Genomic DNA, 15,813 nt, shown 5'->3' on the forward strand with positions numbered 1-15,813 from the left:
GCCGTCTCCTCATCCTGCTTCAACATTCTTCGAATGCTCAAAAAAACATTTCGCTGGATCCCCACCGAAACCAGGAAAACAGTCACCCATGCTCTGGTAACGAGCCGACTGGACTACGGAAACACCCTCTACGCAGGTACAACCGCTAAACTCCAGAAGAAACTCCAACGAATCCAAAACGCCTCAGCCAGGATCATATTAGACATCCCGCGCAACAAACACATCTCTGGTCATCTGAAAGACCTCCACTGGCTACCCGTCAATAAGAGAATCACTTTCCGACTGCTAACCCACGCACACAAATCACTCTACGACATCGGACCAGAATGCCTCAACTCACGACTGTCCTTCTACACCCCCTCCCGCCAACTACGTTCTTCCAGCCAAGCCCTCGCCACTGTACCTCGCATCAACAAGACCACCATGGGAGGCAGATCCTTCTCATACCTGGCCGCTAAAACATGGAACCCACTCCCTACTTACCTTCGCCTTACCCAGAACCACCTAGCATTCAGAAAGCAACTTAAAACGTGGATATTTGACAAATAATCCTCCTCCCCTTCCTAAGCGCCTTGAGACCCTCTGGGTATGTAGTGCGCTATATAAATTCTGACTTGACTTGACTATTACAGACATTTTGCAGAGAAATGTGTTTGTTTCATGCAAAACCCATGCATACGTTTTTCTTTTTAGATCAAACAAATGAGAAATGGGAGGGTCACAGAGAATATTTGCAGTAATAATAGTGAGCAGCTGCTGCTGCTGCGTTACAATATTGAAAACACACATCACTATCCCTCAATATTAGATGTATACACGTTTAGAATGTGAACAAATGTGTCTATTCACTGCCGGTGACTTGGCCAAAGAGGGCATGATACAGCTGAAACTGAATCATAAGATCAAAGCTGTTCCGAAGGCCCAAAATGCGTTTGGCCCTAGGCCCCACAAAACCGTAAGGTTTCCCTGTCTGATGGATAGAAGGATGCCCAACTATTAGGGCAAGTGTTAAGTGATCGGGCAAACCAGCGGTGCGCCATGTTGCATCCTCAAGAAATTACAGATCACCAGGGAAGGTAGTTTATGTTCAAGACAGCGGATCAGTCCATGGGGCAGAGAAAGTAAGAAGTGGTCTACACATGGTGCGATGGGATGGAAAAGAAGAAGGGTAGCGCCTGAAGCGATGGAGAAAAATGAAGAGGTCGAGAGGGCAGCACATTTATGGACGAGAATAGGACAATTTTACAGCTTTAGAGCTATAATTGAGAGTCTGCTGCCCTCTTGTGTCCATAGGGGGAAGAATCACCCAAGTCACAACAGACTTGTTGGGAGTTATTTACGCACCACTAAAAGGGACATTGTGTATTTGTATGTATTGGCTCAAATTAATATATATATTTTTTTTTTACACGAGGAGGTTTAGATGTTGTGCTACGCAAGCAAATGATGGACGGAATACTCAGTATTCATACATTCACCCCCAGGCAAGAGATCTTGGTTAAATCCATCATTCTTTTGCTCACCATGCCACCCTAGTTTAGACTCAGCCATATGCAAATCCATCTTGACCCTGTGCCTCATGGGATCAGTCCAGACCGAACTGCCAAGCCAGTTCCTACCTGGACCAGAAACAAGCATCCTTGGACCGGTTTCTGTGTATTACCCTTCATCAGCCAGGCTAGCTTGAATCCAGTGACACAGTGAGCAAGGGACCCACGTCTGGGCATACCCATCCCACTTAGGGCGAAAAGTGCTACTCAAACAAATGATGGACGGAATGCTGAATAAATCATACATTCACCCCCAGTCAAGAGATCTGGGTTAAATTCATCGTGCTTTTGCTCACCATGCTACCCCAGTTTAGACCCAGCCATATGCAAATCAGTCTTGACCCTGTGCCTCTTGGGAACAGTCCAGACCGAATTGCCAAGCCAGGTCCTCCTGGACCGGAAACAAGCACCCTGGGGCGGGTTTCTGGATATTACCCTATATCAGCCAGGCTAGCATGAATCCTGTGGCACAGTAAGCAAGTCTGGGCATACCATCCCACCTAGGGCAAAAAATGCAATACAAAAGGAATGCATCTGAAAATCTCATGATAGGTGGTGGAACACAAACCAGACACACAAACTCAACTGAGGCAACTTGCAAAGATGTTGGTGAGTGCTGAGTGGTCAAGCCAACGAGTGCTTTAGGTCAACTTTTTCTCTGATCTCACGAGATGGCTCTTCACTCTGGTTTGAAACTTGCTGTGTGGGAGAGATTTGAAGCTGGAAGCCGTACAAGATGGTGTCTGCGTTGTCTGGAGGAGTGCAAGTTCCTGGTGAGTATGTGGCAGGTTAGAATGGCGGCAAGTTAGTGCATCGTAACGCTATAAACCATTTGAAACACTATTAACAGCATGGAAAAGCCTGGTTTCAGCTGAGAGCCACCAAGTTTTGTTGCATAACTGGAAGGAGTTCCTATAGACTATGCGCCTTATCTGGTGAGGAAAAGGGATATTAACAGATGTCCACAAGGGCTGTTGCACCTACCCAAAATAATAAGTACCAGAAAATACTAGTACTAGCAAATTAATGATAACATTGGAATGTTGGGAGCTCCACTGAAGACAAAGGAGTGCTCCGGGCTTCTAAAGGTTGGTAAAAGCCCGGAACACCAACATTCCAATGATGGTAATTCACAGCTTTTGCTGTGAATAAAGGTCGCACGGAGCCCTCGGACTCACTGAGGCCTTTGTTTTATTTGTTAGAATATTCTGCCCTCTAGTGGCAGAAAATTCTATTAGCCGTATAGCCCTCCGAAGCTGGGCTATACCGGCCAATAAAGACCTGTTCCCTTGTTAAAGGCTGGAGTAGGCCGTTAATGGCCGGTATAGCCCTCTACGGCAGCCTATAAGGCTATATTAGTGCTCTAGTGTTTTTGAATGAGAGACACGGACATATTTTATTTTTTGCACACTTATTAATTTGTATTGCGCTGCTGTGGCGGTGGTAGTAATAAGCTCTTAAATATTCATCAAAGAGTTGAAATGTACACCAAGATTAGTAACAGAGGAGGCAAAGATCCGGCTGTCAGACGGGAAGTGGACTATGGTAGGCGAAGCGATGGGGGCAACGGTGAGAAAGTAGAGAACCTCTATTTTGAAAGAGGGACTGGAGAGCCGTCCAGTGCAAAATTGCGGTTAGGGAGGTAAGGTGAGAAGGTAGGAAAAGAGAAGAATATCTACATGTCATTTGCGTAGAGATGGTAAGAGTAACCAATAGAGAACATGGTGTTACCAAGTGAAGTGGTGAACAGAGAGAACAGGATAGGGTTCGGAACTAACCCTTCTAGCACCATCAGTCAGTCAGGAGAAAAACCTGTGAAGAGTTCTGTTGCCAATGCTAATGGCTTGGTCGCATGGTAGCAATATGGAGTAATCCACTGAGTCAAAAGCTGCAGAGAGGTCAAGAAGATGGAGGACAGAAAATCAGTGATTGTGCTGAGCAGAAGAAATAACACGTGTGATGTAAGAGAGAACTATTTTAATTGAATAATGAGGTTGGAAGCAATTCTGAAAGGAGGTGAAAGGTTTTTCGAAAAGAGGTAGTACCACACCTGAATTGAGGTGACTGAAAAGCATATAGGCAGAGAAGAGTCTAACTCAATTTGTAGGAGAAAGGCCTTGAAATGGTCAGCTGGTGTGCAAGATGGATTAGTTTAGATGGGAATCAGGAGAGAAGTGCAAGACAGTAGTGGAGTAAGGGTGTTTGGGCCGTGACAGTGTAGAATGGGGAAGTGCAACAGCAAGTAAAATAGATGGGATGTCTAAAATAATGTCTCTTAAAGGAAAAGTATGATCCCAAGTCTGTGGCTGAGATTGGAAAATGTTGAGTAAGTGACTGTCAGACCCTGTTCATGGGGCCACTGGGCAGACAAGAGGCTAATGAGTGTTAATTGTGGTGGTTGAGGTTGTTTGCCACCAGTGTCCTGAACTCTGTGTGATTGATGGATCTGAAAACTGGACCAATTACAACTCTTTCAGCACATGACTTTCAGGGAAGAGAGGGCAAGCAGACACAGGCTTCTCTAAGATGTAGTGTGGGGAACAAGAGCCCAGAAATCAGTCAACAGACACAATAAATTAATATCCAGACCGATGCTTATCATTATGAAAAAATATTACAGCAAAACTAAATACTTTACAATTCAATGGATACAACATACATGGTTGAAGAATGATGCCTTCTACCAGTGAGGCACTTCCCTTCCTGGTAATCTGTCTCCTTCCTACTATGACCAAGATTCCTGCTTGTACCATCACCACCTTCATAGCAGCATTAGGCTCAGGGGCAGTTAGCTCAAATATTGTAACTGTTTGTAGTGTGAAGCTCAGTTCTAAAGTATATCGGGGCAGATATCCATTCCCCTTGCAACATCTTTACAACACTGTTGCCTCACTTCTGTGACGCATTGGCGTCGTAAACAATGCGCCACTATGCAACATATTTACAACGTGACGCATTTAGTGAGAAGCATCACATTGTAAAACCCGGTGCTAAATTATACCTGCATCAGGTATAATGTACGCAGTGTGGGCGTTCCGGTCGCAAGGAAGCCCCGTTAAAGTGACGCAGTGAAATCTACAAGATTTCACGGAGTCACTTTTACGTGCCCACTGCGCCGAAACCTTACGCCTGCACGCAGCATGTTCGGTATAGGCCGCCCCTGAGCATTGCTGGACTTGCGTCGCGCTTGCGACACGACTCCTGCAATACGCTGCCCTCACGACAAAAGATACAACATGCATCTGATTTATCCTTGCGCCACGGTGTGCAGCATTGCAAATGTGATGCATCCGTGGTGGCGCAAGGGTAGTTTTACGTGTCGCATCTTTACTGGCACAACAGTATCTAGTGGGCTTGGCAGCATGTGCACCTTCATGCATCTCGTGCATGAGGAAGGCTAAGTCAAGCAGTATACCTCAAGAAGCTCTCAACACTCTTGACAGTCCTAAGCATGCAGCAGATGCAGTTCACCCTCGACCATCATACTGTGGACTCCGTTGTGGGGACACAGCTGCTGCCCTTCTAGATGGCATTGAAAGCAAATTCAGAGGCAGGTTTCCGCAACAGCGCCCGGCTTACCAGTGGCAGCCTTCTTGTTAGCTGTCGGCAGGCGCAAAGCACAGGCAGTTACAGGCCAAATCTTCTTACAGTGATATCTTCAGGAAGTGACATCCCCTGGACAGATCAGTCTCTCTCTACGGAGGTCTCTACAGAGGTGAAGCAGTCCTTTTTTTTCTTTTATTGGTGGTGGTAGCACAAGGAAATCAACTTTGTGGCTGGCTGCCATATTCCATGTTGCTGGCACAAACCTGATATAGCTCACTTCATGAACTGCGCAGAGGCGTGTGGGACCTTTTCACAGAAAGGGTCTCCTGACACTCTTAGGGAGAATCAGCTTTCTCTGGGGTTCCTCTTGCTGGGAACTCACAGACCTCTCCTCCAGGACAATCTCTCCTCAACAATGGCCAGGCACACATCTTCCGTCTCTCAGCAGGCAGGCTTGTAGGCTCTCTAGGAAGACCATCTGCTCCTCCAGCAGAAAGGGTTGACTTCAGTTGATGTCACCTCATCTCTGATAGGCTGGCTGTCAGGCAGATACTGAGTACTCTACAAAGCACTCCCTTTCTTAGTTAAGAAGTTGAGACTAGAACGTGGTCTAATCTAGATCCCACTTTTATACACATTATCCAGACAGGGAATGGGGATCTACTGTCTCAAGCTTCAGAACTGGCTTGTGTGGTTCTCTTTCAAGTGTCCTTCTCAGGCTACTCTCCAAAATACAGCATGTATGTAAATTGATGTTTTTCACAGCAGGTAGCACTGGGGCAGACTCCAAGCAGGAGCACTCTCAACAGAGGCACAAAGAAATGAAAGTTTTCTGTACCTGGGTGCCATCAGCCTTCCTTAAGCAGTAATCGGAGAAAAAAAATGTCAAGCCTCGACTAGAAGCATTCTCACCTTGAACAACAGAAACAGCAGTGCAACCCCTTACCCCTCTACAAATGGCAGTACAAATGAAGGTACAATCAACATTCCCAGGCTTTCAAAGACTTCATGGAATTTTAAAAGGTAGGCCTTTCCCCACCTTCCTTATTTTAGTGTCTGTGTCTCCACCTTTCAGTTGAAGGGATGCAGGAAATTCACTTCCACCATCTGAGACCTAGAGGCATCCAATATGGATCTCACTGGCTTTAGTATTCAAGCACACACACACACACACACACACACCCATCACCTGTTCACGCACATGCACTTTACATGCACACGAGATGTCAGTACAAAATTCTGGGTTTATACAATAGCAGAACTTTACATGAAAGTGGTCACTAAGCCACACTCACACTGACATAGGTAAAAAAAAGTTTGGTCACACTATAAATTCATAAATCATGGTATACTGCGACCGCTGCTTTGTGGGCTACAGGGTACACTAGATAGCCCCCTCCAGGTCACTGGCTTTAGTACTCAAGCACACACACACGCACTAACCACACACACACAAACACCCATTACCTGTACACGCACATGCACTTTACATGCACACAAGATGTCAGTACAAAGTTCTGAGTTTCATACAACAGCAGAACTTTACATGAAAGTGGTCACTAGGCCACACTCACACTGACATAGATAAAAAGGTCTGGTCACACTATAAATTCATAAAACATGGTATGCTGCGACCACTGCTTTATGGGCTACACCCAGGACAGGGATCGTAGTCAATTGTCTTCTATGAGGGTACACTGGATGCGCCCCTCCAGGTCACAGGACAGGTCCTGGACCTTGCCTTGTCAGGGACAGTACAGGCTTAGGCCTCTGCACATACTTTAAATTAGGGTGACGCTAGGGCCAAAAATAAAAGTCAGTATACCAGTTTCACATTAAGTAAGGTACTCTGGGCAGGAAAACATAACTGTTTAACACACAGTGGACATTCGGGTTCCATGCAGGGGACAATACGGTTCCAACAGTGACACTGTGAATGTGGCCGCAGTGAAGAGATGATGTTTTGAAAGGAACTGGATTTGGTGCTGTGGAAAGTTTGAAAAAGTGTACTCAAGGAAAGTGTATAGGTGCCAAGCTTCTCTAGGGTTGTAGGATCATGCCTTTTGCCTGTGAGGGCTGCCATCTTGGTTTTAGAGTTCAGATGTCTAATGTAAACATTAACACATCTCACAGAAATGCTGCACACAGTAAACATCCATTACAATAGAACTATATCAGTTTGGGTGCGTACATTTAAAGGTGTGAATTAGACAAGGATGTAAGACAGAAGCAGGATAAGTGCTACACAAATGGCAAAGGCATGACATGACTTGGATATTGACACTAAGATTACTTAAAATACTATTAAAGGGATAGACTGACCAACAACTCAATCTAGCAATGAACCAATGGGCCAGGCAGAATTAAAGGCCAGAGTGCTTCTTTTTGCTGGCATAGGGCCTCTGCTCTGCATTTCTTCACATTCCTCTTATCTAAAAGTAAAATGCACTTCTAAAGCTGCATTTTGCAGGACACCTGTGCTGCTGTCCCTCCCTCCCTGTCACCCACCATGAAAACAGGTGCGGGCTCTTCCCTGTCACCTCTGTGCAACAGATGATACATTTGTGATACCCTGCATGAGATATACAGGAAAGAGCCATGTATCACTGTAGGATACAAACACTAGCAAAACAAGGCATCTTTGGCAGTCTTCTGAACAGTGTACACCTGAATCTTATGGATTGCTATTGGTGGCGGCTAGGTCTATAGTAATATGCTAGATTGAATGTACTTCAATGAGCATCCCTCAGCCAAAAAATGTACTATCTCTCCGACACATTCACACTTCTACTATCTATATTACATGCTTCTCTCTCGATGTGCATTACAGGCCACTAAATCACTTGTATTACCTGTTCCCATTGTTGCTCTACCCAATGTGCAGGGCAGTTTTTCCCGCCACATGGGTGAACTGCCAGTGGTTTGTTGCCTTGGTCACACTGAGAGTTTGCAATCACCTCTCCTTCCATATTTTTGCAATCGATATGCCGGATCATCCGCCCCTCTCCACACTGGCCTGAGCACTGGGAAGACAAAAAACAGTATCTTAGTTTATATTCACACCAAACCCAATGCTTTTGAATCACATAAAAACACAGTAAACTGTAAATAAGTTGAAGTAAAATTATAGATTTACACCCAACTTGTCTGGCAACTCCCAGCCACTTACTCAGATAGGTTAGTAAAATATATTTCTATTGCTTCAAAATGAGAATGTCAAAAGAGAATCAGGCTCCTGACTTAAGGGACATTTACCAACTGGACATTGGAAGGGTCTACAGAAGCCAAAAAGAGATATGTGAACCAGTGTTAAGAGTCTAAGAGAAAATAATTGACTAAGAGAGAGAGACATAGGCAGAGAGAGAAAAAGAGAGAGTGTAAGAGAGAGAGGTGAAAAGAGAGAAGGCACTAAAAAAGAGCGAGATGGAGAGAAACATGTAGGCAACTAGAGAGGTGGCAGGATGAAAAGGAGTAAGAGAGTTAAAGAAGATGGACTGACCAGGCAACAGAGAGAAAAACAGGTAGATAATAGGGACACACAAGGGGAGAGCAAGAGAGACAGAAAGGTAGATTACAAAGAATGGGCTCAAAACAGTGAAAGAGGAAATGCGATGGACTGACAAGGAAAGTGAGGGGGGGGGTAAACAAGAAGAGGGATGGAGGGATGAAGAAAGTTGAGGTCCATTAGAAACTGGAGGGAATGTAAGGCTGCCTGAAAAAGCAGCAGAGGAAGGAAAGTTTAGGAGAAAATGAGTGCTAAAGAGCAAAAGTGGTAAGAAACCACCAAAAGGCTGTACCAAAAGGGGACAGTGTGTTGGACATGTACAAATGTTGTGAACTGAGAATGCCGCACTGGTGATAATATCAACAGGGAGATTTAGAGTCATTCATGTTTTAATTTTTTTTAATTTATTTATTATTTTGTCTCCAAATAACAATATAATACATAACATACAGCAGACCCCATCTTCAATAGCACCTCATATATCAGTCAGTGTACAACATTATACCAGGTAGATTGACATTACAACTTATTCAGTGGGAAGGGGGAAGACTTACCCCCACATGCATCAAGCATTTTTTGAGTCGCAAACGGTGCGATTCCTTAAAATCGGCTGTTTGCGATTCCAAAAATGCTTTTTGGAATGCATCAAGCATTTTTAGAAATCGCAACATTTTTGCGATTTCTAAAAATGCGATTGCTTTTAAGAAATCGCAAATTTGCGATTTCTTAAAAGCAATGCATGATTTCTTTTAAAATTGCGAAATCGCAATTAGGGGGTCAAATTTACAGAGTGGTTGAACCACTCGGTAAATTTGCAAAAAGTGTTTAAAATGCTGAAAATGCATTTTTTCCACATTCATGTTACGGACACACATGTCCTTAGGACATGTGTGTGTGAAACATGATGCGAAAAATACATTTCAGGGGTGCATGGGGGGGTCCTTTGGACTCCCCCCTGCACCCATGAAATGCATTAACAAATTGCGATTTTCAATGTGAAAATCGCAATTTGCTAATGCCTTCCCATTGCTTCCTATGGGCCTTTTGGCCCATAGGAACCAATGGGAATAGCGAATTCGCAAATTGTATTTCGGTAATTTATGCGATTCGGTAAAAATTGTGATTTTTACCGAATCGCATAAATTTACCGAAAATATTCATGCATCCCGTTTTGCGAATTCTAAATTGCGAATCGCTATTTTTCGCAATTTAGAATTCGCAAACACCCGGGATGATGCATGTGGGGGTAAGATCAGTGTATGTACATTTTCCAGTCTCCGTTAAAAGAAATCAATGCATACCATTCCCTTTCTTCTACCTTCAAAGGCCCCACTCATCTACTCCTCCTCTTACATTTCTCAGGTCGTACCCCACCTTCTGATGAGCTATCTGCTTGGGTATTCTCCATTATATTTTGTTCCGATGGAGGGGCCACCAGCCTCATGACCATTTCCTCCCTTAACCTCAGGTCCCGTTCTGCATTCTCATCCACTCTCACCTGACGCAGTCTATATTCCTCTGTCACAGCCCACTCAACTAGGCCCACACTCTTGGATTTGGGTCTGGGGGCAATTGTAGAAAGCTAGTGAATGGCTATGCATCTCTTAGCTAGCAGTATCCCCAAGGCTGCAAAACTATTCTGCAATTTGCAATCTTTATTTGACCTGGATATTACCCCCAAGAGGCACCTCCAACTGCAGCGTAGCCACCCCCTCCAACTGTAGCGCAGTTATTCGCTCTACCTCTTCAGTCAAATAGTTTTCAACCGTTTACATGTCTAAGTCAGATGAAGAAATGTTGCTTGCCTTGTGCCACACATCGGGCTCGCGTCAGATATGGCAGGGAAAAGTCTACGCATTCTCTGAGGCATGAGATAAGTCAATGTAGATAATAAAAATAAGCCAGTTTGAATCTGCCATTATTGGTCATATCCTGCACTGGTCCTGGTCCAATCACTGTCGGTGAGTGGATCTGGAAGATCGATATCCCAAAGGCTTCATGTTTTAAGCAGCTGACACTTTTTTGTCATTCTTTAATGCTGCATAGAGGCGCATGATCATATCTTTCCAGAATGGAATGTCTGGACAAGTCTACATAGTCGTTTTGATTCAGGAAAAATTCCAGTACACTGGTTTTGTGGTGAAAAGTCTTCATATGTAGGTGATTTAAGAATTCTGAGTTGGATTAGCAAAAGTGACAAACAGCCAACACGCATTTCGCCACCTTACATGACAGTTCGTCTGTGGCTTCTTCAGGGTTGTACATTAACACAAGATACATAGACAAGTGGTGGCCAAGGTGACAGTGCCAAATAACATTTGAGCATGGACATACAGAGATCAGGGGAAAGAAAGTCAAAATAAAATTGGACACACAATAACATATTAGCAAGTAGCAGTACAAGAAACCAATGTGTCTGGGAGTTAGCATGATCCACATGGGGACCATTATGTAGCGCCCAACATATTTGGAGCATGCATAGTAGTAACATAGTTGGAGAAGTATTAGCAGTAATCAAGATCATAATACAAGACAGTGCCCGAAATCGTCATGCAATATTCTTGGGTTAATTTGAATATTGACAGGCAGGGGTGGGAGGGGGCGATGGGAGCAGGAACGCGAACGAAAGAAAGGGCAGAGAGAGTGGGATATGAGATTCGGCAATGCGTCGTAAAGCACCCAAAAAAGACATCATAGTTATCGTGAAGCGTTATTAGCATGTGCAGTGAGAGCGTCATTCCAAAAAGAGTGAAGCAGGTTACGTATGCATTTGTGACATAAAAAGACCAGTGCATACAGAGTTATAGGAGGCAACGTGTAAAGTATTTAAGCAGTGCATACAAAGTAGAAAAAGTCAAACAAACCACAATAAAACTCCACAACCAATTTAGAAATAAAGAGACAAATGTTATGAGTAAAATAAGACCAACATGACAAAAATCCAGTGAGGGGTAATCAGAGACATGAAGATTTAAGTGAAAACAGCCCATAAAAATCACAATGCATCAATGGTAGTCTGTAAAAGGGGTACACCGGACCTAGGTGCAACTTGAGGCCGACAGTAATGGAGCCCTGGTCGGGTACAAGTGGATCGGTCCTGGTGAAAGTCTGCAAGTCAAAAAAGTTCAGAACCATTTCAAAATCCCAAATTTTTAATAAGAAAAATCCTCCTAGAGCAGACCACCCCTAAAATTGTAGATGCCGCAATGCTGAAATTTAAACTCGAACTGTGGAACTGCCTCTCAAAAACATTTCCCCACAGGTAACCCTGACGCTATGGAGGAAATGTTTTTTTCAAAGCTTCCAGACTTTCTTCTGGTGCCCAAACAGCCACAGGAGTGTCTTAGAGGGTACATGCTGGTTGGGTCCTTCTGCCATATACTCTATTCATGCCCATAAACACAGCAGTACTGGGAATTAGTAAAGGAATGTTTAATACAAGTCTGTGGACTTGTCACTGGACATGGGATCACCTTCTCCTCAAATGAATTTGCATTAAATATATGGGGGGAAGCTGGGATACCCAAAAACACAAAGTCATGGTTAGTCATAGGCTTGATAGCCGCCTAACGCAATGTCGCCAGAAGCTGGGGGGTACAGAAGACACCAGGTCAGGGACTAGATCTGTGAACTGTCTGCCCTACATCATATTTTCCTGTGACCACTATTTGAGTTCCTTTTGTAATTTGCTCATAATACCCAGTAGCTCGTCCTAATCCCAAATGACTGTGACCACTGATTCAAGAGCCACTCCTCTAAAGGCCTCTTGTGTTACCTCGCTAAGGGTATTAGAAGAATGCATGGTGCATCATGCCCATCCTCACTGTCACAGACTAGGACAAGTAGTAGAGGTGAACCTGTCTCTGTTTTACCAGAACTCTTTTCTGAATGACAAAGGCCATTGATTTGAGTATGTTGAGCTTAGCCCCAGAAAAACGTTTAAGATAAAGGTGAAGATGTTTTCGTAAAGACTGATATCTAAAAAGAAGGTGTGTAGAATATGATTTGTACTGTTCTGGCACAATTGGAAGGAGCTTCCCTTTATCAGCCAGTAATCTAAGTTTGAGTGGACATTTATCACTGGTGTTTTTTATTCCAAAAGTTAGTAGTTTGGGGATAATGTGGGCCCCCAATTACACAGCTGGGGTATAAGGGGTGCTCCTTGTTTATTTTGTGGTGAAATAAGGCATCCTTGATGTTTATTGATGCCATGTAATCTCCTTCTTCCAACATCAGGATAATCTCTACTAAGCACGTCATTTTATATTTCAAGTTATGATCTGTTTAGGATTCTTAGATCAAAAACTGATCTAGGTGAGGTCTTGCTTGGATTCAAGGAGATAAACTGAGTGCCTGTGTTGTGTTCCTACTTTGGGACCATTTCTATTGCTCCTTTTGTTAGAGGTCCTTCCACTTAACGGAAAACAAATGTGTGTTTCTTTTTGTGTGACTGTCTCTTTGGTTGAATATCGGGAGATCTGGTCTCCTAATTAAATGGCTCCTTTTGCTACCTAAAAAGGACATCCAACTTGGGGCTGCCTGCTGCCACATTGCTGCTGCCTCTCTGATTATGGGGTGCTCCCTTGCTGAAAGCCCCCATGGATGTTAGGGCGGCTCTAAGAGTGTCACTGGCCTTTTTTGGGAGATTCGTAGCCATGCATGCCTCCTTAGGGCAGCATCAGTGCAGATTTGTCATCTAGAATTATATTTAGCTCTCAAAGAGAACTTTAATATTCAAAACAACCATTATTGATATTTGAGACAGCAGAAGACAAGACAACCAACAATAACCTTTCCCCTTTTCCATCCCGCATCCCGAGATTGATGCTCTCCGAAATAGCCATAAGAAATGAAGAACACAGTTTTGCCTGTCAGTCCCAAGCAAAACATGGAGCCCACCGCTAACTGCCCTACCATGGAACCCACAAGAAACTACATGACTCTGCATCATTTTGGAGTCCCTTTAAAATTTTGGTCAGATATTTTAAGAAGCATCCTTCAAAATAAATGCTAGCTATGGTGACCAGATTTTGGCAAACACGCTCTCAGTTCCAGCCCTCTCATGGGAGATCTTTTCCGTCCCTACCCATGTACCACACCTTATCAATTCAATCTAACACCACCGGGGGCTTAGTTTACTTTCACCTTGATAATAGCATCAGTCTGAATGACAGCAAGGACAGCATCACCAGATTACATGCACGCTTAAATTGGTTCCCAGCTGATCTCCGGTGCCCACTCCCAGAATCGCAGGATCTGGATAACTTACTTCTGTTACCTGAAATGCATGGTTCAAAACCTGGTCCTAAAATGTACGGATCTTTAGACATTCACACAAAATATGTAAAATAGATCCTCAAGCCCATTGTTCCCTCCAACAAGTATCAGGTTGCCTTTTGTCTAGTGTGTGCAATTTGGTAGAAGTGTAATGCCACACACAGAGATTCTGGTTTAATTCCCCATCATTATTTTATCTCTTCTGCAAGAATAGAATGTCATCCCAATCTTATCCCTGTGGTTTGTGCCAAATTCCCTCTCCCATGCGATGTGGAAACCACTTCTGCAACCACTAAGCATCTGGCAAGAGACCTCTTGGAAGATGCAGTAAATACCTGAGGTAAGGTGCCTATCTGTGTCTGCTGTCTTTTGTAGTTTCTCAAAGTGTGTCGGTCCCTTTAATGCCCTAGGCTTTACTGTGCTGTGCATAGCTCAATATCTCAACTGATCGCAATAGTAACACGTCCCCTCTTTTAAGGGACAGTCTTCTTGTATATGTTAACAGATTTTAATCATACATCCTTTGAATAAATCACACACCTGCTCCATTTCCAGAAAGCTTTTGCGCCTAGCCCTGGTGTAAAGTCAGAGTTAATTATTAGGGCATTAATTGGGGTTGGATAACTTGTCAGCCCTAACTTATCCTTTTCTGCTTCCAAGACCTGTATGCTAGCTCTTAAAACCACAACTTTGCACAATAGTTTCCTTATCCTCTAGCTTGAACCAAGGCAGCGGCCAATTTGAATGACCAGTCAAAGCCTGGCTCAGGAGGCACCACTGTCTCTCCCTGATAGCTCTCGATAACTCTCACATATATGCCAGCTGAGCAACTTTGAGGCATGTAACTAGGTTGGGAACATCAAACCCACCCTGTTTAATGGAAATAAAGCACTGTCTGCTACCCAACTTCATCCTCCTCCCTTCCCCAAAATAACTTTAAACATGCTTTCTGAACCAGTTCCCGAAATTCTCTAGGAACAGGGATGGCTAGGACCTGGAAGAGGAAGAGGAAGAGAATCCTTGGCAGAGTCATAATTTTGACTGTTGCTATGAGGCCCAGTCACAACAGGTGCTTAGCATGCCATATTTTAATCATTTGAAACAGAGGTGGATCATTAGCTTCAAAGTAGACTCCAGTATGCAAAGTGATATTAATATCTGGATCCTTTACTGATTTCTTGACCCGACAATAATTGTATCCCTTCGCAAGCGATGAGGATTGTCTGAGGATATGTTCAGATTCTTCAGACTTACTCGGATTTATCTTGAAGCCTGCGATTGTACTCAACCTCTCAGGTTACCCCCATCACTCATCTCATACCCACTGCCTCTTCGGGAAAGCACCAATCACAGGCATTTTTTTACAACTGAGCATAAATGTACCTCCTTCATTTTAGGCCTCTGTCACCTTCTTCATGTTATTGCTCACTCTCACTCTCACTCTCAACCCTACAAACAAGTGTTTGGTATGGGTGTATTAGCTGTAGAAGGTCCCCAGTCAATCTCAATACCAGGTTGCCATCACTGCAGACGATTTAGGAAAATAGTTAAACTACTGGTTCATAAAGTCTATAATCTTAGGTCGAATGCTTCATATGCCATCGAGGCCTTAAGAGATTTATTCATCTTCATGTTTCTCTTCTTTGTTATAGGATGATCAAGCTCCTATATTGTATTCCAGTGAGAGTTTATCCAAGTCCGCATGTTTCAAATAATCTGCCACTCACTCTGGATCTGCTAGGTAGGCACTACAGGGGTCCTGGTAGAACGTTCTGACCCTGTCCAGAAACTCTACCTCCCTCACCATTAGGCCACGCCCTTACCCAAGAGTGACACAATTCCATGATGGTTTTACGCTGGTTTTACTTCACCTGTAGCATGGATGCCAACTAATGCAATGGAACTACTTCAACTCCAAGGCATTGTTTCATTTTT

At 43.8% G+C, this 15,813-nt stretch overlaps 1 protein-coding gene across 3 annotated transcripts in view; it reads right to left on the bottom strand.

Annotated features, from left to right (window-relative positions):
• LOC147747724 (ADAMTS-like protein 2) overlaps window positions 1-15,813 on the bottom strand; it is a 381,417-nt gene that overhangs the window by 35,566 nt on the left and 330,038 nt on the right. For all 3 annotated transcript variants that reach the window (XM_086955321.1, XM_086955335.1, XM_086955329.1), the window contains one exon: window positions 7,949-8,119. In XM_086955321.1, coding sequence (XP_086811447.1) covers window positions 7,949-8,119 — 171 coding nt within the window. The remainder of the gene's footprint in view (window positions 1-7,948; window positions 8,120-15,813) is intronic.

This window comes from Lissotriton vulgaris, chromosome 1_1, assembly GCF_964263255.1.
Source record: "Lissotriton vulgaris chromosome 1_1, aLisVul1.2, whole genome shotgun sequence".
In the NCBI taxonomy this organism is placed as follows: Eukaryota; Metazoa; Chordata; class Amphibia; order Caudata; family Salamandridae; genus Lissotriton; species Lissotriton vulgaris.